This window comes from Paralichthys olivaceus, chromosome 3 (assembly GCF_024713975.1).
Source record: "Paralichthys olivaceus isolate ysfri-2021 chromosome 3, ASM2471397v2, whole genome shotgun sequence".
NCBI classification, from domain to species: Eukaryota; Metazoa; Chordata; class Actinopteri; order Pleuronectiformes; family Paralichthyidae; genus Paralichthys; species Paralichthys olivaceus.
Window position 1 is genome coordinate 3772739 of NC_091095.1, and position 23457 is coordinate 3796195.

At 40.3% G+C, this 23457-nt stretch overlaps 1 protein-coding gene across 1 annotated transcript in view; it reads left to right on the forward strand.

Moving 5' to 3' along the window:
* The first annotated feature begins 6629 nt into the window (after positions 1 to 6629).
* exoc2 (exocyst complex component 2) overlaps positions 6630 to 23457 on the forward strand; it is a 40169-nt gene continuing 23341 nt past the window's right edge. Inside the window, exons 1-6 of the mRNA XM_020102598.2 lie at positions 6630 to 6713; positions 16365 to 16520; positions 18064 to 18240; positions 19363 to 19489; positions 21658 to 21771; positions 23158 to 23282. Of these exons, the coding sequence (XP_019958157.2) occupies positions 16403 to 16520; positions 18064 to 18240; positions 19363 to 19489; positions 21658 to 21771; positions 23158 to 23282 (661 nt within the window). The 5' untranslated portion in view covers positions 6630 to 6713; positions 16365 to 16402. The remainder of the gene's footprint in view (positions 6714 to 16364; positions 16521 to 18063; positions 18241 to 19362; positions 19490 to 21657; positions 21772 to 23157; positions 23283 to 23457) is intronic.

The window sequence follows — 23457 nt, forward strand, 5'->3', positions numbered from 1 at the left end:
TTTCCTTTTTTAAATCAACTTAGCTGCATCCCTAGCATTGTTTTGGTTATTTTGTGTTTGTCCATGTGCATCCCACTCGCTCTGCAGAGGTGGGAGAGCTTTGCAAATTGTTAATATTGTTTACAGTTTCTTGTGTTTTAAAAAAAACAAATATTTACAGTATAAAATCACATTTAAAAAATATATATAAAAATACTTTATTCAGAAACCAAATTCACAACACAATTCTTAATTTAATGATGCCAACAAGAGTAAGTGACTTAAAAAATAGATTTCATCTCACTTCTATTCTTACTGTGCGGTGGATGGACAGAAAGGATCGGACACTTAGCTGAGGTCTTGTTATAAAAACTCTTTAAATCAGATTTGTGTCAGATCTCTGTCACTGACTTTTTGGAATTGTTTGACCGTTCAAACAGATTTGAGGATCTCGTGAATTGATTTTATTAATTTGTGTCTATTGTTTTGTTTTACAAGTAATATTCTGCTTTTCCCCTGCATCTTGTGATAGGACTTTATTTCCACTTCTGCAGGGAAGTAATTTGGAAACGTCTTTTTAAATTAAATTGTGATTACTATTTTATGGTCGGGTTGTAGGGACAATACTTTCCACACCCATAAATCCCCAAAGATACTGGAAGCTGGCAATAGGACACAGTTTTGTCTACATATTTTGTTATTGGTGTGCTCCTGGTTTGACAATTAATTTCTCCTAAAGATTCTTGTTTAAGACAACAAAAATTTGGGATATATTTCAACATAGGGTGTCATTGAAAAACAGTTTTACTGCCAAAAATAATATACAGTAAAATTTCAGATATTTCAAACGGGTAATTATACCACCTGGTATTTGGGGGCTGTTTAGTACTGTAACATATTCCAGTTATTTTCTATAATACAAATCTAATGTGAGTAATTCAGGAGTCTCACAACATGAATTCAGGGATGGTCTTCCTGTTAATTGATGGTGCCGCTGCTGATCCCTCATTAATCCCTCCCCTTCTTTGAGCTTCTGAAGTGAAGTTTCCTGTTTTCACTCACTCTTCAAGCAAGAAATTCATAAATATCATTCTTGGGCGCCCCCTTCTGGTCTGCAGCCACGTTTTTTTATTTTTCTCTGGACATACTCGGGCCTGAGGAAGCAGCCGCCAAGGCCTGGATCCTCACTGTCATTGATTTAACAAAGGAAATGAAGACATATTATGAAATCATAGTTTTCAGAGCCAGTAATGCTTCACTTTAAATCCAGATAATATTCACTGAGGCCAGCTGAGTGTTTTCTATCCCGACGGCCGATTAAACCCATGTGGAGGCTCACGAGTTAAAACCCTCTCTTCCTTTCACACAGCGGAAAGTGAGATTTAATTTTATTTTCAGTTTTTGCAATGTGGCATTTTTAATTTTTCCCCTGATTTCATTAATATCTTTTAATTAATCATTGTTGTTGTAATTTCTACTTTATATAATTTCACTTCTAAGGGAAATTATATTCATTAAAATCTTTTTAATATGTTTTTCTCACTGTTTGAGCGTTCAGTTTACATTCAATTTAAGTAAACTGTCCTAGAGGAAGTATCTTTGCAGAAAATAAAACCTCATCTTGACAAACAGATTCAGTTTTTATTTGTTTGTTTGCTTGTTTTGTATAATAAGATCTCACAGTTAAATTAAGTTAAGTGATTTACACAGTAGGTTTTTGTCAGAAAATGATATAATCTCGCTAATAAAAATGTGGCAGCATCACACCAATAAAAGCCATCTGACCGATGACGACAGAACACAGAGCCTGAGTGTGCAGAGTGGATGATTTTATTATGCTCTCCTCCTGATTGCAACTGGCTCGGGCCCATCAAGTGCACAAATAACCCCCAACCGTAACCAAGTCCACCTGTTTATAAACACAAACAGTTATGAACACACACTCCAACCTGTCACATCTCATCACAGACAGAACACACATCGCAGCACGCATCGATGGCTTCAGCTGGCCCCCGTGGATGAAAGCTGTTTCCTGTCAGAGTCATGTTGCTCATCCAGGGTGGGATGTAGCAATAAAACTTGAGGAGGGGGTTTTACACCGCGAGCTAACGGAGGTCAAAACGTGTCATAGGAGGAAGTCATTCTGCATCTACTTTACCTCCACAGCACCCGTATGGTTTTTTATTTCACTTTCTAGACTTTTCCCAGAGTGCTCGGGGGCCAATCCCGGCGGTGCCTCCTGAGACACAGTAGCCTGTTGTCTGGCCTGGGGTGGGGGCACAGGAATGGTGTTATGAGAAGGCAAAGAACATGTTATGTTAACCTGGGTGGTAAAAGCCTGAACATATTTGGGAAAATGCTCCTTTATACCCTCTCACACCCCCTCGTTCACTCCAGATTCTCACTCTCAGCTGCACTAATTCTCCCATCTTTCCTGTGGCTTCATACTTAAAGGGTCGTTTCGCCCCAAATTACTTTGAGTGGTACTTAGACGCACAGACCCTTTTTGTTTTGTTTGCCCACATTATAAAATGTCGCTGTGTGAGATTACAAGCGAAGGGAATTGTCTTATTTGTGCTAAAAAAAACATCTTAAGATCCACTAAAGATTTTTTAAGCAAATTTATGTATCATTTTCTTTATATTTCTCTTCACATTTGATATATTGATTTGACAGTTAAATTATATTTTTCTTTACATCCAGTCTCCAAACTCCAAACTCTAAGCTGGAACCAATCAGCTGACATTGGGTGCCCAGGTACAGATGTGGGCCACATCAGCAGCTCTTCTGGCTGTTATGTTGACCAGACAAAATGGATGTGAACTTAAAGTGGCCCATGTGGTAAATGGTGAATATGGCCTCAATAGCACAAAAAAAATTCGAGCCCAGCTTTGGCATCTTTGGTTGATATATGGTATTACTTTGGTTTACGTACGGCCTAGATCTGTGAAAGTAAGGGCCAAAACAATTTAGCTGTGTGGACAAGAGGTAGGATGCACAGTGGACAGGTCTCAAGTGTTTCGCAGGGACAACACACAAATAACCATTCACTCACATTTACACCTAGAGTCAAATGAGAGTGTCCAATTAACATCAATGTGCCTGTGTTAGGATTTCAAACAGGGAACCATCTTGCTGTGAGGGAACAATTAAGCTGCTTTTAGATATATGCACTGAGGTCTGGAGATTTTCCTGAAATTTCAGGAGCTGCACTTATTGTGTGTAGCTCGACCTCTAAATGACCAGTGTTCTGTGACAAGTTATATAACTGATCCAGAGTGACATGAAAACACTGGAAAAGATGCTGCTGTTGAAGCGTTGGGGTGTCAGCAGAAATCTCATAGACATCTTGAAACGTGTAGCTAATAAAACTAAACTACCTGTTTGCCCACTTAAGATCATAGATATTATCATAGGTGTGTTTTTCACCACCTTGTTGTAAAATCATTCCTGTTCCTCATCTTTCATCTCTCGTTTCATCTATTAGTTACAGTACATTATCCAGCCTCTGTCGAGCAGCGTGTCAGCACTCAGACTGAAAGGCTCTCTGTTCCCTCGAACTCTCCCGCTTCCATTGTGTTCATCTGGATGCTTTTCCAAGCTAAGCCTGGCACAGGCCTGGATTTCCGGAGCCCAAAAATGTGAGCCCAGGGAACTGGACTCCTCCGGGAAAGGGGAGCAGCGGGAGACGGAGCGCCACTCTGAAGCAAAACAAACCCAAATATCAGGGGTTTATTTAAAATCTCCTTGTCTTATATTAACAGCACTGCTACAGGCTAGTGATTAGCCACACATGGGTCAGGAGGCTCCTAAGCCTTTCTTAATTTCCCCTGGAATCCATATTTTGTGTGTTTTATGAGATGCAAACTACAGACGGACCGAATTCTTGCAGTCATTGAAAACACATCATTGACTAAACAACAGCTTTGAGATAGAATTAGAAAATATAGCATGTTGGGTCCTTTTTCCATAATGAAATGCAGCTTTTTGAGTGCACACACGTCGATATCATGCTATCTGATGTGGTTCACAAAGGGCTGAGACCTGCCCAGGTTAGTGTAACATCAACATTTGACATTGAGGGATTCATATGTGTTTGATGTCGTACAGTTGAAATGCCCTGCGCAGGAAGGAAGTGCTCACCCACTGGTCGTCTGTTCCATCTTCAGGAGCTCTATGGGAGGGAGGGAGGATTTCAGTGCAATATTTACAGTGACCTTTTCCCCTCACTGGCCAGGGGCCCATGGGAAAAAACTGGAGAAGACAAACAAATGAACAATAGGGTTCAGGGATGAGCAATGGTGCCAGCGCCGCATGTGCCATTACGGGATGTGGATTGCAGAGGGCTGGGGGGTCAGAGCAAGGATCAAGGCACCAGTGGTGTCCCTCAGGAGCACACCTGGAACACCTGCTCAGACTGAGCTATTTAAAAACATCAGTTGTTCCTTGCAAAATGAAAATACTGTCAGCAGAGGGTAAAGCTGTTTAAAGGATTGATTCAGCAACTTGGGAAATGTATGGTTTTTTTTAAGGACTCATAAAATGTTCAGGCAGTTCTTTTTTCACTTTCTTTAGCATTATGAGCTGCAACATTTTGATAACTTTCCCAGGGAATAATTTATGGGTATTGATGGAAAAAAAGTATTCAAATTTATAGGCGACATATCTATTAATGTGTGAAATTTGGTGCAGCTTGATTAAATGTAAGGGGACTGTTGGGCCATGGCAGAGGTATGAGCTCTACTGAGCACCACTGTAGATTTTTTATATTTATAACGAGAGGGGGATAAGTCCAATGATCCAATCAGAGCGAGCAGGTAACATTAGACTCCACCTCCCTCGAGGAAAGCAAAGAGTGCCTGCAGCAGCCGAAATCACTGTTGAAGAAACGCCACCGGGACACAGCCATAATAATGTAGTAGACTGTTGCATTATGGGGAATTGGCTACGCTCGGCAAGTACTTTAAGTATATTTAAAACCAAGCTCTTAATATTACTCATGGAAAAGTGAATGTTGTACTTTTACTTTTACTTCAGTACATTTCTGTCCATTTATCTTTTTTTTCCGTAAGTAAAATGTTTGAGCTCTTCCTCCACCACGGCTGCTCTGCAAATGTGAGGCTGCATCCAGTTATTATGACTTTCTGTCAGGAAACAGTGCCCAGTCAAAACAAAATTGTGCACTGAATGATCCTCCAGAAAAACCACAGCTTGACATTTTTAAATATCAGCTTTTACATGGAGTAAGCAAATGAGATGCAGTACTGTGCATGATGTAGTGAGCTAGTAGATGGATTTTATTACCTTTGGAAAACCAGGCCAACTGTTTCCCCTGTTTCCAGTCTTCTAGCTAAGCTAGGCTAATCAGCTTCTGGCATCACTTTTCCAGTTAAACAAAAGACTGGTATTCTTTAAATCTTGGCAAGGAGGCGAATACAAAATGTTGGAATATTTCTTGCTATTCTATATATTTAAAGAAATAAATCATAGTTCATTACCATATGTTACATGGTCTTATCTCAAAAACGTGACACAATAATGCACCAAATTGCTTTCTGATTTGTAGATTCAGTAGTTGGTGTGATGTACCCTCATGTTCTCATTCATTGGCAGAGGCATGTACCAAAGAGGCCGAGATCAAAATCACCCAGCGTCATTGGTTTAAGTTGATGTTTACACAGACAAACAGCCCCTGTGTTGCATCAGCATCTGTGCAAACTCCCAAGTCACAGTTTGATCCCTCAATTATCAGATCAGCCTGTGTAATTGGACAATATGGTTTCCCCGGGGACTGGGCCTTGCCTTATCACAAAATTCTTTCTGCCCTGCACAATTTGGTGAGATAAATGTAATGGTACCAGCGTTCTAGTGTGTGCCTGGGTGGTCCCTGCTGCATTTCTAATGATGCTGCGCCTTTCCCAGAACAAGTGGAAATACCTCTGTGATGCACCGTGAAAAGAGAGACCATGCAGGAAAGAAGCAATGCTCCCACTGGGCCCAAGAATTCTCACACGAGGACATCCAACACTTCACAGAAATATAATGCTGGTTTTCTTGCGTTTAGTCAGAGGTTGAGGTGCAAATGTTAGGACTGCATCGAAGAAGCTGTTCGTTTGATGTTTTTCACATTCACTCTGTAAAAAGATGTTCGAGACAGATGTGCTGAATAAAAAAACCTCTCACAGCAGCGTTTGCTGTCCAATGCAAATTCAAAAACAGTGGTGAAACCCGAGAAATTTGACCAAATCATGAATCACTCTGTTCAGCTCCATGATATTATGTAATAGTAGGATGTGAGTGTTGCAGTAGCTGCAGAAGTATGCCAATCTTTTATGTAAGTAAAATAAGAATACAACAGAATACTCACACAGCAAGTAGAAAGAAAGTTGAGGCAAAACAAAATTGACTGTTGGCTGAGTTTAAATGCAGAAATGCAAAATAAATTTGTGCAAAATATTGTGATTGATACATTAAGATGAAAGATTTTGTTCTAGTGCAGCTAATGTTATACAGGAGGGGATTGATAAGTTCATGGCCCAGGGTCAAATATACTAGTTCCCTCTTGCATTTACACATTTTGTTTAATTTAATTTAAATTAATATTATAGTGTTTTATTATTATTTTATCGTATCTTATCTTATTTTGTTTTATTTTGAAGGCGGTGGCTGAGCTCGAAGCAGGAAGCAGTCAGAGCAAACAGGAAGTGGCCGCCGCAGTCAAACCGCAGTAAACAGTAAGTTTCTCTTTTCTCTGTGAACATATTTGTTCTCCTCGGACTCTCTGAGCTCAGTGAATGTGATTATGATGCAGCAGCTTCATATTCAAACGCTTTTTAATGTCACCACGAGCACAAACCACGGCCGCTGCTCACACTTCCGGTGTAACGAGCTAGCTTGGAGGTTAGCCTGACGTTAGCGGTCAGATTTGTCAACAAAGCCGATATCTGTCCCTCTACGAGCATCGGTGTGTTGTTTGTGTGTTTTCCTGTGTCCGTTAACGTGTCTGTGAGTGTCGGTGTCGGTAAACACAACTGACAGACGCGCCTGCAGCCTTCATCTGCACAGTCACCGCTCATACTATCTGCAGCACCAAACTACATTTAAATATTTCACATTTAAAGTTTACGTTGCATTGTGTGAGCAGCAGATACTCATAATGATATATTAAAAGGCTTCTAACTCATCGTCAGCGTCCTCTGGTAAATTCGGTTTATTGGAATCAGACCGAGCTTTTCTTGTTTACTCTGAGAATTATATTTAATGTCTTATCTAACAACTACTGTTTTCAGTTGTTAGCTAGTTTGAAATCTCTAGTATTTGCTCTATTGTTTACAGGTTTATTCGTTCTTCTGTTATATTTACTACTTTACTGTGTATTTTAGTACTTTATTGTGTATCACATTTTTTTTAGTACATTTTATGTTTATTACATTTTATTTTGAGCTATTTTAATTATTCGTATCTGTTTTATTGCTGCTTCGCTCTATGTGCAATGCCCTTGACACTCTGCTGTAACACAATCATTTCCCAATTTGGGATCTTCTATCTATCTATCATTCAGACAACCAATCAATCAATTAACCTGTTATTGGATTTGCAACTGCTTTACAGATATCTCTCTTTCCATCGAATTTAAAAAAAAAATTTGTTTATATTTTTTCTTGTCTTCAATGTGATTCACATAGAGCAACTTAAAAAACAATACGTTTGACTCACCAGCTAGCTCGGGGTAATCCACAGATCTGTGTTAACATATGCAGTGACAGTGCCTGCAAGTGTGCGAAATATAAATGAAAATCAAAGACTCTTCACCTTCAGAAACTTTTACTTCTCAACCCCATTCTCCAATCAGCCCTGGTTACATCACACACTAACTTAATCAAAAGTTACACAAGTCAGTTTGGGAGTGCTGCATCTATGAGAGACTTCAGTAGTTACTCGCTGCTGGGTGGCATATTTCTTTCTTAACTTCTATAAACACTGTGCAGTTCCTTCCAATAAAAATAGTTTATAGTTTCTTGCGAGGCTGCCTGTAAATTAAAGAAACAGAGACAATGTATTGGGCTTAAAACTTTGCTCAGACACTTGGACAAAATCTAATGTTTACAGTTACACAGAGATTAATCACACTAGATGAGCTCATGAATCAGAAAAGCAGCCTTGCATTGATTGGAAGACACTTTGATAAGAATAAACATTCTTATACAGTACGTATAATAATTGGGTTGTAAACCATGTTGTTTATGCTTCACTGATTGTCAATGATAAATTACTGTTTGATATTCAACGTCCAATCACCTCAACATTCTATTAAGCAACTTAACAGCAAGTGAGACAGTTTTTTGAATTTTCTTATTGTAGTGGTCATATCGCATGTTTATTTAATGTATATTAAGAGATAGTGATGGTATCCGTCGCTTTTTATTATATTATAAATTATATTATTTTATTCCAATAATCAGAGAAACAGGAAGTCAATCTAGAACTAGATCACATAATAACTTACAGGTGTTTATGAAGGAATCATTGCTTCAAAGCAGCAGCTAATCATGATAATTATGATTGATAATTTGATTGAATTGATTTGAGAGTGGTTTAGAGTTTTTACTAACTTTGAAATTTCAGCAACTTGTTATTTGACAACAAGATAATGTAATCATGCTCCAACATTTTAGTGGTGAAAACCCCACATGTGATACAAAACACTTGGGCCGACATCAAACTTATGAAACTGATTAAACTTAAAGAGAGCTTTGCTTCATTTTGTGTTAAAATGGCCTGCACTCTGAGTCTGAGCCTTGTTGATCCCTTTTTTGTGAAATCTTGTTGTAACACACTTTCCCTGACCGCGTGTGTGTGTTCAGCTGACTGATCGTATGAGAGAGTGAAAGAGAGGAACTGATGGACAGGTAGATGGCAGACTGGTGTCACATCACAGTAATCAGTTGTCATCGAGCTCCTCCATCATTTAAGTTGACTTGCATGTTAACAAGTCCTCAGCCTTTCAGTGAAAGTCGACAGAGCTCTGTCCATCTCTTCTCCTCCTCCTCCCCAAAGTCAGCACTGTTCAGCCGGGGGGGAAGGAGGGGGCAAGGCTACACTGATCCATTTCCTGCCCCCCTCCCAGGGCTCTAATTGAAAAATTTGGGTGGCCTTGCTTGTTTGTTTTGGTGGAATGTGGTGGGTTGTTTTTTTTTTTGTTTTTTTTGAGGCTTTTCCTCACTGGCGCTGCTCCGTTAGACCTCGAGGTGAATCGAGCAACGGGGGTCATAGCGAGCCGTGTTTGTGAAGCGGCGCTTCTCCCTCACCCCTGTCATGCTCTCCACAGTCGGCCCTACCTGGTAGCCCACCGACTGCTGACAGGCTTGCTGGGCAACTGGTTTTCACAGTGTGGTTTCTGTGACCCAGTCAGACCTGGACAGACAGAGAGACTGACAGACGAGCTTTGGGTTGGGAAGTAGCCTCAGGAGACAGACTCGATACTCATGGAGTCAGCTCATTTAATGCAGGTCCCAGCAAGATTCAGATTTATTGGAACAGTTAGATAATGACAGACGAATAAAAGCCAACTACTCTGATAATCAGTTGATAATTACCTGCACCAAGGAGGTTTTGTTTTCACCCATCTGTTTGTTGTTTGGTTTGTTTTTAAGAAAGATTACGGACGGATGGACGAATTAACGCGGAACTTGGTGGAAGGCTGAGGTATAGGTCAGGAAAGAAACCGTTACATTTAGGTTTTATCACTTTCTATTACACTGCAAAATATGGCATTTAGTTTTTACATATTTGCTCATTTTTCCAGGGAATAATACATTTATCTCTGTGAAAATCTGGCAGGTTTAAGGGTCTGAAATCTGTGTGTGTACAATTTTACAGTTTGATTGAAGTTATAATGGTCTGTTGGTGAAGGTATAAGCTGTCCTGTGTGACATTCTACATTTTTATGGTTTATTTTAAAAATGTCTTTCCTGGTGTTTATTTGTTGGCAGCCTCCTAATATCATTATTTACTGCTTCTTGCTGTTTTATGCAATAAGAAAACATTTTAAAGATGTTTCCTTGTGCCCTGGAAAAGTGTTGCAGGTTTTTTTCTTCCAATGTTTGGAAGTCTAATCTCGACATTTGAAGATGTTCATTTGGACTTCTGGATGTTGAGAGAGGGATTTTCACAATTTAATGACACTGTTTCATCAGCTAATCTAAAAATATGTAATTATTAATTATGTGTCATAAAAAGATACAAAAAATATAGTTTGAAAATGTCACTTTGGAGTCTGGGAGTAGGGGGATATATTTTTCTCTTTTTAATATATAATCTTGATATAATCTTTAGTTGCATCCCTATGTGATAGTGCTGATTTGTACTGTAAGCAGCAATGTTTTTATAATTTATAATTGTATGTGACTGTGGAAGGTTCTCACGCTGGTGCTGTGTTTTTTATGTAAAGCAGTCGGTGCAGCCGTGTTACAGCCTCGCTCATGAGGGTTCAAATCTCTCCATTCCCCCATGTCATTGGGCAGAGCCGCCTGTCTCCACTCTCTTAATCCTCTGAAAACATCTTCCTCCATTTGCAGGCCCATGCTTTATATTTCTGTTTATTGTTGGAGGATTTTTATATGGGAAATTTGGGACTTTGCTTCGTTAGTGCCTGAGCACTAAAGCACTTGAGACTGACAAACAAACAAACAGACAGGCCTAAAGATAACAAACCCTGTGGGCAGACATCATGATGGTAGGATATGGAGCCAGAGGCACACATCTGATCACTCTGTCCGTTCTCTCTGTCACGGAAGACGCTCCGTGATCCCTGGGACCGACGGGTCGGAGAGGAGTTGCTGACTCATTGTGGAAGAACCCCTTGACTGGCCAGTGGTCGCAGCATCTGTTTTTCAATCCATTGATGCATTTATTTGAAATATAATACAGCTGACACATATTATGGTCACTTTTTTGGCAATTGGCTACATTGCCCTCGCCACATCTTAGAGGCCTGAGGTGACGTGGGTGTGCGTGAACACTGTGGAGGATTGTTTAAAGCTCCACCCAGCCTGTGTGATCAGGCCAGTCATCTCAGGCTGGGTCATGTTTGGCCCGCTCTGTGCATTCAGAGGAGTCAGAGGGGATCTTTGATGGAATTTGGTGTTTGTGTAATGTTGGGGAGCCTGGGGTGAAATGGTGTTAGTGGGGGGGCTGTTGTGAGTATAGCCAGCGTCTAGAGTTAGCCCCTCTGATGGGCGTCGGAGGGGGTTGAGGTTGATGAGCTGTCTAAATGGGTCCCTTTGTGCCCCCTAAACCCATCATCTCTTTTACACACACACACACACACACATCTACACACCAATCACTGCCATATGTGAGTTACCTTTGAGCTCAGGGCAGCATATGATCCAAGATATGAACGCCTTATTCATGAGTCATGTGGCAGCGTCTGTGGTGATATCGTGAGTCAGGCAAACAGATTCCTATCTCTGTTATGATGCAGAGAGTTTATCCCAGAATTTGGAGTTGATGTTGTGTTCATTCTTTAAATTGAGATGTGGAGAATAAACTACAGCAATGTTCCCTGATTTGAACCAGGGAAAATGCAATTACTACAATGACTTAGATGATTATTCGTCATCAGAGATCGAATTGTTTTGTGAATAAAATCTAAAGCCTCAATTTACATGAGGGCTGCTGAGTGATATATAATTATAATTTTGTATGTGATTTTCCATATTGTTATTAATTAGAAAAATACTCTGTTACATATCATTCAACCTGTAGTAAAACTGGCATTGGTTTTTTTATATAGTTTTTTATATAGTCTCCAACTGAACACTGAATACTTTTATGTGATATCACAGCATGCATCTAATTACATAAATGCTGTCTTCTGCAGGCTGGTGAAGTAAAGCCTGCAACAAATGTCTCAAGACACCTGTGAACACCAGCTTGGGGAAAAATATTTAATATTCACATTCTAGATTCTGTCAACAGAAGTCTCTCCAGCCTTATCATTGTCTCTCTGAATCCTGCAATCGCTCTTGCAGCAGCTGAAAAATCTGCAATTCTCTGTGTCTAAATAATCTGATGTACCCTGAACTCAGTCTTCCCCCTTTTGTGAAAAAGAAATCCGTTGCTGCCATCTAGCCCAGACCGTCAAGCACAGCATTTCTGGGGGTGTTCTGTGGTATGTTAAAATGAAATGGTTTCATATGACAAGAGGATTTGTTTAGAGCTTTAATGAAAAGTCTTTTGCTCCAGCACAGAGCCAAGGAAGGGTTGTCCCGTGTTAGCAGCGCTGCAAGAAGATCCCAAGCCTCAGACTTCCACAGCTACCACACAGATTAGAGCCAGCCGTGCTGTTTGTTAGTCAGCCTCCATGGAAAACAAACATGCCTCCTTAGCCCTATTACCAGAGAGAGAGGGAGAGAGAGGTTGGGGTTGGAGCTGGGGGCTAGCAGCATCATGGTTGGAGGAGAATGGAGGATCAGGAAAGGGGCTATATCTGGTTCTGTGTTGTCATTGATTTAATTTAATCTGCAACAACATCCCTTGACACATGATGGATGAAAATGGGGTATATTTTATGGGGATCCTGTGATGCCCCCTAGAGGTTAAAACCTTTATCCTTCTTGTGGAAAAATGCCGCCTCCCTCACAAGTTTCCAGTTTTACTTTTCTTTTGTTTTCCTCCTCATGCTACTTTAAGGAAAAAGTCATTCACTGCACTGGCTTGTATAAAGTTATAGTTTCTATTACCTCGTTTGCAGGCTATTTGTGATTGTGCGTGACATGAGACTTGTGCAAGAGTACCCAAAGTTTCTGTGTGATTTGGTGTGTGTGTTTGTGCACGTGCATGTGTGTGTGTGTCTGTGCGTGTGCATGCTGGTGTTATAGAGCAGGGTCTGGGCAGTGTTCCCGTGTCCATGCACAGCCCCCAGAGTAAAGTAAACACAGCGGCTCTTTTCTCATCCCAGCCGTCAGCAGGCTCTCCCCAGGCCCGCGCCAGAGACCACACACCCAGACCACACACGCACACATGCACACACACACACACTCACACACACACACTCACACACACACTCACACACTCATACACATACACACACACACACACACACACACACACACACACACACACACACACACACACACACTGCCCAGACCTCTCCGCAGATCCTTCCACATACGAGCATACACACAGACCACACAACACCAGCTCGGGCCCCTCGCACGCAACCTAGCTGAGCTGTCATTCTGCCCAGTGTGTATGTGTTAGTGTGTGAGTGTCTGTGTGTGTGTGTGTGTGTGTGTGTGTGTGTGTGTGTGTGTGTGTGTGTGGGCAGGCTATCTTTGTGTTTGTGCACGTGTATTTCCAAGATGATGAGGGGGGCGAATGGGATAGAAACACTCCTGGAAGCAGAATCAGAATCATACAAAATAAAGAGCGCAGTCCTCTGCCCCTCGCCGCTCCCACTCTAAACATGTGGGATTGATGAAGGATATACCGGGCTCTTGTTTAAGGCCTGTTAACCTCTTATCTCCCTTATGTCAGATCCGTAGCCCCTCCATTTCCTCTGACAAGCGCAGGGGCAGCAGCAGCAACATGAGGTAAATCCCGCTGGAGTTTTCTTGTTAACTCGGCGATGTCAGGGCGACGGAGGCGGCGGGGGGGGGAGGCGGCGGGGCAGAAAGGTTTCCCAGAAAGGTGGGATCTTTCTAGGTCAATGCATGTGTTGCAGCCCCATTGCAGTTCTACATGCTTCTGTGCTCTTCTTGTGCCATGTGTCATAATTTTCCTCACATAAATCCCCACAATTTCAAACTTGTTAATGGACACTGAGGGAAAATTGGATAACATTCGTTGGATATTTACTTAGTGCCACAAGACAAATATTGGTGGGGCCTCAGTGTTTTCATGTGGTTAGTGCTGAAATATATTGACAGTAATTGTGGTAATTAATAAACCCAAAGTTTTGGCTCTTAATTTTACTGCAGCTTTTCAGAATAAATACAATAAGATGCTTTTCGATGATAAAGACACGTTTTTTCCTAAACACTCCTTTTATAAAACAGTATGGTATTTTAATGTGAATTTATGGTAGAACATTTTAGTCTACATTTCAACATTATGCAAGTCAAAGTCCTAAACACAATATTTTGACACTTGTGTTTATTTGAACTCACCATGTCTAATGAGATGAGACACGGAGCTTCACAATGTGAACAATTGTGTTGAATGTCAGGATGCACTAGTGTCCTGTGGGCTTCAAGTTTAACGACTGATTGTTTTCTTGGTTAATTGATTGAATTTAATTGTTTAGTCTATCAACTGTCAAAATGTAGTGAACGATGTCCATCACAGTTTCCATGGATGACATCTTCGTCTCCCGTTTTGCCTGAACATCAGTCAAAAACTCCAAAATAATCAAAGACAAAGAAACACACACAATTATCATAGTTAAAAAAAAATAACTTGTATTTACAAAAAAATACTCAGACCAATAGTGGATCATCTAAATTGTTGCTTTGATTGATTTTCTGTGGAGTCTTTCATCTCTGCTTTGAAGGTGAAAGATTAATAAAGTTTGCGTCCATGCAACATGTGTGAGTTAATGATTCATAAAATGTTTTCTACTCAAATGTAACTATTATAATAAATATAGGTAAACATAATACTGAACTAAATCAGTATTTTATCATTATTGTGATGATCCTGCTTCCTCAACTTTTTGTTTTTCCAGACATCGTATTGTTGTTGTTAAAACTTAAACCCCTGTTATTTTCAGATGAAAGCTGTGACAAACAAAACCATCACAAAAAAAATTGCCTCGTCTGAGGATAACTAATAATTATTCATGCTGATGCATAATGGAATAAATAGCTTGTTTTTCTAAAACCACCTGTTAAGCTCATTTCTCTGCAGACTGACATCCCTGTTGGTGTGTAGCGGAGCCTCTATTACCTGTGGTTGGCCTGGTGTCATTCATTAAACGGTCAGCCAATCAGAAGAGAGGCTCAGAGCCTGACGGAAAACGCCCTGTTCCTTCTAGATCTCCAGAGGGAAGCGTGAGAGAGGAGATGTAAATCTATACAGAGATGGATTTTGGTATTTAAAACCACAAATGCATCTAATGGATATCAAATTTTTAAAACGTACTATTTTATTATGTAATCATATATTTATCACATTAGAGCCCCTGTCGGTTCTTGGAGTTACCATGAACTTGTGTCAGGTCTGGTCCGTGTGAACTCCTGCATTGTTTGTGGGGAATGTGTTTTGGCCGCGGAGCAGAAGGGCGGAAGCCTGGTTCAAGCTGCCTCAGAGACTCTGGATTGGTCGGCCTTTTTGTGGACCTGGCAGTAATTTATTAGCAAACATCTGTGCTGCTGAAATACATCCTTTCATTTTTCTTTTTTTCTTGTCATTTGGAATCATTCCCTCTCGTCCTTTACTTACAGCCCTAACATGAACCAAGTTTCATGGGTGCTCCTTCTTTGGTACCATAATCTGTACTGTATTGTGTGGGCTTATATGTAATGATCGGGGGGGTAAGGGGAGCAGGTTTATTTATTCTTCCCTGTGAGGTTTACATTCTTCCTTTCCTCTCTGCTCTCTGTCTGCTCCTTCACTCTTGGCTTCGTTCTCTATTTTTCCTATTATCTGAGAGATAACTGCTGCAATACATACATTGCTTCAAGACCCACCGGGATGGGAAATTAACACATAGCTGCCATATTCTGTTTGAATTTAATTTTCCCTGTGAGTTCTAATAGCCTGAGTATCTGGCTGCCTGTTAATTCAATAGAAGTCACTTGAATTTTTAAAAAAACAAATGAATATATTTATTTTTATTTATGAAAAGAGGGTTGTAGGTTCACCAGCTACAGTTCCATGTTGATATTACAATTATATATTGTTTTTTTTATCCTGAAGACCTGGAGGATATTGTATACTGAATACATACTATAGTGTGTTGTGTTATTGTTTTGTCCATTCAACTGCAGTAATTAGCCTTTATTAAATCTTTGTAATTTGTCAGCTTCTAGAATTGTTAATAATGATTATTTTAAAATGTAGTTGTTTTTCTTTAAAAGGTCATTATTTTCCTATTGGAGACCAAACTGATATCTTTAAAGAAATATATTTTCAGTGTTGTGAAGCAAAGACAAGCAGATATTCAGATAGATTTAACCAACTGAAAATAAAAAAAATGGTTTACTGAATACATTTTTTCCATAAATATTTTCAAACCTCTCTCACCTAAATTTTAGTCATGCTTGCTTCATTCCAAGATCTCCTCTGTTTCTGTCAGTGTGTGCAGTTTGTGGATTTTTCTGTTACTCACCATGTCCACTGACGTGCAGCTCCCTCTGCCTGATCTTCTCCGTGTGCAGGTGCTGATTGATCCGGTTCCTGTCTGCCTCAGGCCATCATGTCTCGTGCCCGTCAGCCCCCGCTGGTCACCGGCATCTCGCCCAAAGAGGGCACAGCCTGGACCAAAGTCACCATCCGTGGAGAAAACCTAGGCACGGGCCCAGCTGACCTCGTTGGTAATACATTTATAACCACATACACAGCTCTGTGCTCTGTCGTGTTAAAGGGTTGTTCTGTCTATGTTTTGTTATTGTTTTAAAATAAATTTTAGTTAAAAAATTTTAATTGAGTGAAAAGAAATCAGTATTGATCCTACTCCTTAATCTTTTTTTATTTTCATACACATATTAATGAATGTGTGAAGATAAATATACTTTCGTAGATATTTTTGAGGGATTATCAACATTTATGTTGTTTAATAAAAATGTTTTGTTTATGTGATAAATTAGTCAACAGAACAGCTTATTCTTTCCCCCTCTGAATGCATGTTTCATCATTTTGCACTAAATACCTTTTTTTAACTCACAACTACAATTGAGTAAAAATATAAATCTTAATAATGTGAGTGAAAAACTGAGTCAGAAATTGTTTTTTTAATTATTTTAAAAGGCTTCTAAATATTTTGTGAACACAAAGCAAAAGTTGATATTATTCCATTCCACAATTATAATTTGAGATACATATTTTTTTGTATTTATTGTTTGTAAGATGATATGATGTTGGTAATTTAAAAAAAATAAATCCACTCATCAGCAGCTTTAATAGAAAAAAGCTGTGTCCAGAATTACCAAATAAAATATATAATTTTATTTGATTAAGTTTTGCTTCCTCTCTAGTATTCTGACATATTTCTCTTCATCACACAACATTTTTTTGTTTCTGATTACTGAATGCCTAGTTTGAGAAAGTAAAGAGTTTATCAACATGTATACGTGAAAGTAACGATTTTCAAGAGCCAGACAGATGGACCACCTCCATATTGTTCTCATTTTGGGTTTGAACGTCAAACTTTTTCTATGTAGATATTTTCCCTTTTGTTCGCCAATCCTTCCCCGACCCTACTTTGGTTTTAGTGGAGGTGGGACTGAAGACCCACACACTGCTCTGTACTTGGCAAGCTGTGCTTTGACCAGTGATACAGGTCTATTTCTGACCATGAATGTCCCGGGGGGGGCTGGAATTAGATAATTAGACATGCACAAATGTGTGAGGGCTAATGTTTGTGGCCAGTAGAGAACGGAGGCAGGAAATTGGGCTCTAATGGGCATATTATTCCCAGTTTTACGGGCTACTTGTTCGAGCTTTTATAATATTTAATTTATATTTTGATTATAACCACACAAAGCTTCTGAATCCCTCAGCTAGTGTCTAAATTGTTTTCAAGAGGGTTTAAAAAGAGGATGACAGATGAAGGGGCCAAGTTCACATTCTGCCGGTAATGAGCCACTTAGCACTGAAGTGACACACGTTAGCTTAGAGGAGCTGAGTGAGTGGGAGGAAGGTCACGGCCACCCACATCCAGTGTGACCCCATCTTCAACTTTGACCCCGGGTGACAGTTTGACTAAACTTGCTGATAGACGCCAATTCTGTCTTGAGTGTGCACCTCTTGTTATAGATCGTCTGTGTGTGTCTGTGCTACACTTTGTTTATTTGTGCTGTCACAGTGCGTCTGTATCTCTCACCCCTTTCACCTTTTACCCCCTCTCTTCCGTCTCAGGTCTGTCGATCTGCGGCCATAACTGCCTGCTGACAGCAGAGTGGATGTCCGCCAGCAAGATAGTGTGCCGCGTGGGCCCTGCCAAAGACGACAAGGGAGAGATCATCGTCACCACCAAGTCGGGGGGTCTCGGCACCTCCACAGTCTCGTTCAAGCTGCTCAGGCCAGAGCGGATCGGTAAGACACACAAGACAAAATGAATGAGACAGACGAAGATGCAAAACTGTGAGGGTTTTTAAATAAAGAGAGTGTCGGCTTCAACAGGTTCCCTTGTATTTGACAAAGGGTTCAAGACTGTGACAATGATATAAAACAAAGAAGATTTTTTGTTTCATAAAAATGTCAGAATTGTAATCGATAATTTCTTGTTAACTAACTGACATATAATTTTCAACACTACTTTTTGTACAAAAAACAACTTAATTTGAATGAGATAAAAAAGAAGGAGGAAAGAGCAGCAATGAGGGAGCTCCATACTCTGAAGCCTTTATATCAACAAAAAGGTAAATATTAAGACAAAAACGCAAATAAATAGCTGCAGACAAATTACACACAAGGAACAATTGAGAAACACATTGATCAAAGTGATTAAGTTAGATATTTAGGGAAGTCCGACAAAAATGTTTATTTGAGTTTTAAAAATCGATTGTATATTTTCAATATCACTAGATGTATTGGATTCACACATGTTTTTAGTCTTTTACTGATTACACCAGCACCAGTTTATGTTTCCCCTAGTCACGTGTGGTCTTGTATACAACTTGCTTATTATGTTTTGCCGCATAGATATGTATGTGTGTATATATATATATATATATATATATATATATATATATATATATGCAGTTATAGCGGTGACTGTGTTTCTCTGAATTGCTCGTGATCAAATCATAATCAAAATAATGAAGAACTTAAGCTCTCTGGGCTTCTGCAAATCCTTCCCCCAGGACCTTACAGAACTGCAATAGTTACAGGGCTGTATTTTAGAAGTACAGAGGCTTTATTAGCACTTTTCTTAATGTCTTCTCCGTCTTTCACACTAAACTGTCCTGTTAAATAAAAGCACAGAAATATCTTTGAAAATAAAAATAAGACAATATAATAGCAAATAAATGCTAAGTAAAAAAGGTTAAAGTGTGTCCAACCACAAGTGCCTCCTATATAATATTGGGTATATTGAATGTGCATCTTTGCATGTGTGCACTTTAAGAGGCACTGTGTATTTTGCTGCACATCTGGGATGTGTTGCAGAGTTCAGTGACGTGTGTCTCGTCTATCCTGTCCTGCCCTGTCCCGCAGGTATCCTGGAGCAGTCCGCTGTGTGGGTGGATGAGATGAACTACTACGACATGAGGACCGACCGCAACAAAGGCATCTCCCCCCTCTCCCTGCGACCCAGCAATCCACTGGGCATCGAGATAGACAAGTACAGACCGAGAACACGCCACCATGAACACCCGCGATCCAGTCATTGAGTCATGGTTTACATCCCCAAACAGAAACAAACTGTCCCCATATGCAGGCGTTTGAAATATAATGCCAACCCAGCAATGGCTGAACAGCCTCTAACCACCGCACACAGGCAGTGGAAACAGAATAATTGACTATAAAGCAGAGGACGACGATAGAAAGGGATTAGGAAAGAGCTAAATCAGTGACCCACACACATGCACGAATACCGCCTGAGAGCAGGCGGCTCAGTGCTGCCTCCCACACGCCTGACAGGGAGAGCAGAAGTTGTAATGTATAGTTTGTGTTGTCAGGTTCTGGCATTTTCTGGGTTAGTGTTTGTTTGGCTTAGAGGGGCTGGGGGCAAGTGACCGCTCGTGACCAGAGACACGGCCCCCACAAACAGGCTGTACCATTCACCCACCTCCCGGGGTCACGTTAAACATCCAGCATGGATACGCTTCACTTTTCTCTTTGACAGTAATATATGAAGACACTACCTGTGGAGGAGATGTTTTGTTTGTGAAAATACATCTCTCTGTGGCCTGTTCTATCTTTGTGGTTGTGTACATCTTTGTGCAGTGACGTCAGCGGACGGTAATTCAGCTGCAGCTGTTTACGCCAGCTGTTTGTTAGCATCATACTTGGCCAAGTCATAAAGCAAGTGTTTAACAAGTGGAAACTGATCAATCACTAAATTAAAACAGGGTGAACCACACAAAGTAGCTCCTAAGCAGAGTTTAGCTGGAGCAGCAGAATACGGAAATCTTATTTGACCTGACATTGAAATACTGTCTAATAAGGGTATAAACTGGACTTATAATGTGTTGGCTCCAGCTACATCAGTGAGGTATAATAACTGCAGTAAAATGCAGTGTCTGTAAATAAATAAACAGAATATTTCTCTCCATGTGCTCATGTATGGTGAGTAAACACCAAAACCAGGTAATTCTAACCTTTGTAAGTAATGTATTGCTTGTTATAGACAAAGCTGCGATGACTTCAGTTTATATAGTTGATTGCTGCACAGCAGATGTTTCCTAGCAAATGATTTACACGTGGATGTGGGCTTTTCTACCTCACACATTCCCTATGTTTTTACACTAGTTTGCAACCAAAAGAGGTTAAATAAGGACTTAAATGGAGTGTTGGACGTATGAATGAGCTGATGCAACCTGACACAGGACTGTAGATGAAACTCAGGCATGCTATAGTTTCTGTAGGGGTATAATGCTAAAATTATAAAATAGTACCTCTTCTAACACCTACTGAATATTGACCTTGAATAGTAATAAACAATGTCTATCTTCTGCAACAACAGTGTTTCCCATTAATTTTCTAGACTGTGGCAGCCCGCAGTATTCTAATTTGTTCTGCCACAATTTCATAATTGACCAGAAGAATTATGATTTTCTCAAAACTTAAGTGATCTCCAACTTTTCCTCCGTTCCTACAGTGTACGTACGAAGCACTGTTTGCCATGTGCTCGCTCATGCACTTGTGTTAACGTCCACGCAGACAGTCAGACCTCATAGCTTCAGCTGCTGTTGTGCAGGCTTCTGCTGGTGCCATGCAGTGCAGTTCCGTCCCTCACGCGAGAACTTGTCTTTTACTCTTTAGTCTCGGAATCTGTTGCGTTGGAGAGTAACGTTTATGTGCAAGCTTGTGCACTCCAGCTACTGCCATTAATTAAGGCAATTCTATGAGAAGCACTGTGTAAGGCTGTAAGAGGCTGGTTAGTGATTCATTTATTGAACTAAGTGAATAATATTAGGAAGCAGGGGAGTTAAATACTGTACTGTGCTTGTGTTGGTTTTTCTACATGTGTGTGTAAGTGCAGAGTGGGTGGTGGTGGTGGTGGGGGTTTGGTTTGTGTAGACCACGGGTCATTAGTAGAGATCAAGACTCCCTAATGAGTACTGGGTCCTCCAGGGGCACCCAGGCGTCACACACTGCACTTCCCACGCCAAGCTCTCCCAGCCTGGGTACTTCTTGGCTGCACACTGCCCCCTGCTGGGAATGTCGCCAACATCAAATCCAAAATTGACTTCACAGTTCACATTACTTTGCTGAGCTCCACTTAATTACAGTTTGTCATTAATATCTATTTATTACATTTATTCTTTGATTCTTGTCTTTTCGCAGAGGCAAAATCCAACAGAGCGACATGGAGCTGACGTTTCCCGGAATGAGTGGAGACTTCACCAGTGAGAACTTCTCTGCAACCTGGTACCTCATAGAAAACCATTCAGGATCCAGGTAGGTCTCTCAAATGACCACGAAATTCAAGTTATCATCCCTCATAACTACTAAAAAGAGGAAAAACTGCCTAATGTATATTTGTTCTCTTTACTGTTCGTCAAACTAAACTATTATTTTTCAATAATGACAAATAATGGTTGTATTGAGCTCTGTAAACGGGGGGATGGCAAGGGCTAAACCAAGAGAAAAAAGAAAGAAAGAAAAACTAAGAATATTGCTCACTTTGTGCTTTTTAATTTGAGGTTACACTTTCGTGTCTGAACGTGGTCGGTTGTTCCTTCTCAGAGCAGTGAGGTATCTAGAGGAGGTAGCCCGCTGACCCAAAAGCCCTGAGTCCAGTTGACTGTCATGTCAGGGCAGAGGAGAGTTATTTTGGACTCTCCTGGCTTCCTCTCCCCCTGCGTAGCCTTCCAGTAACCCAGACCCCAGGATCCAGCATGACCAGGGGCCTCTGTTTGGACCTTGCTGGGTGGCTGTTTCTTCCTGCGGAGGAAACCTCACTCAAGACTCTGAGACACACGCACCCACACTGAGCCACAGATGTGTGTGTGTGTCCAGAAATCATGTTTCTCTGCACAGACGTGAGATAATCGCTGCAAACGAGTTCTGTAGTTAACAACAACCACTTTGCATTAAAATTGGACTCGAGGCTGCTTCACAGAGCTAGTGAACATAAAATAATGACAGCTAGTCATCGAAGGTCTCTATGAACAGGTGTGTTTTATTGAGTTAACAGGATGGGATCTCTGCCACACTGAAAACAATAAGATTTCAAAATAATATTAAGTTGTTATAGTTCTCTGATTTCTAATTACTGTACATTGGATACAGGGTTTTTGCAGGATTTAGATTCAATAATCTGAAGCCTTACAAATTTCTTAAATTGTTAAAATAATATGTACTAGGTCTTAAATATGTTTAGGTAGGTCTTAATTATGTCAACATTCATTTGTGTACTTCAGTTGTGCTTTAAAATTATTTTTTTCTTTAGAGAAAAGAGAAATGTTTTGGCGTATAGTTCTGTATAGTATAGTTCCTATGTTTCCAAGGTTGTTCTCTACTCTATGCTACTTCACCTTATCTCAATTATGGGGATGGGGAAGTAACTCAGGGACTCTGGTATTACTTCACATCTGTTGTAACATAGGTCTTAAGTTCAATTCATTATGGTATTAAAAAGTCTTAAATCTAACTTGTTGAAACCTGCAGAAACCCAGTAAGATATGTCTGTGTTTTCACTGTCGGCTAAACAAGATAATTTATCTTGAGACCTCACCTAGGCCTCAGGGAAAAGGGAAAAATCATCTTACTGGAAAAGAAAATGAAAGAAACCAATCAGTTGCAGAATTAATGTCTTGCAAATCTTTTTCTCGTTTTCCACAGTTTTGAGCAGTTGAAGTCTGGAGCCAGTAACCTGAAGAAGCAGGCCACTAAGAAGAATGAGGGGAGTCTGGCCTATGTGAAGGGAGGCCTCAGTACGTTCTTTGAGGCCCAGGATGCTCTAGCAGGTGAGAGGGATTAACACGATTTTTGGTCCGCTGTGGAGTCGCACCTAATGGTCTATAAATCATCACTCTTCATCTCTGCTCAGAAAGGAGCTCTTGATTTTTGGAGAAGTGTGAGAAAGTGTGCGAGCGTGCGTTTAGGGATTTTCTTTCCTTCCCACATGTGGTTTAGCAGCGG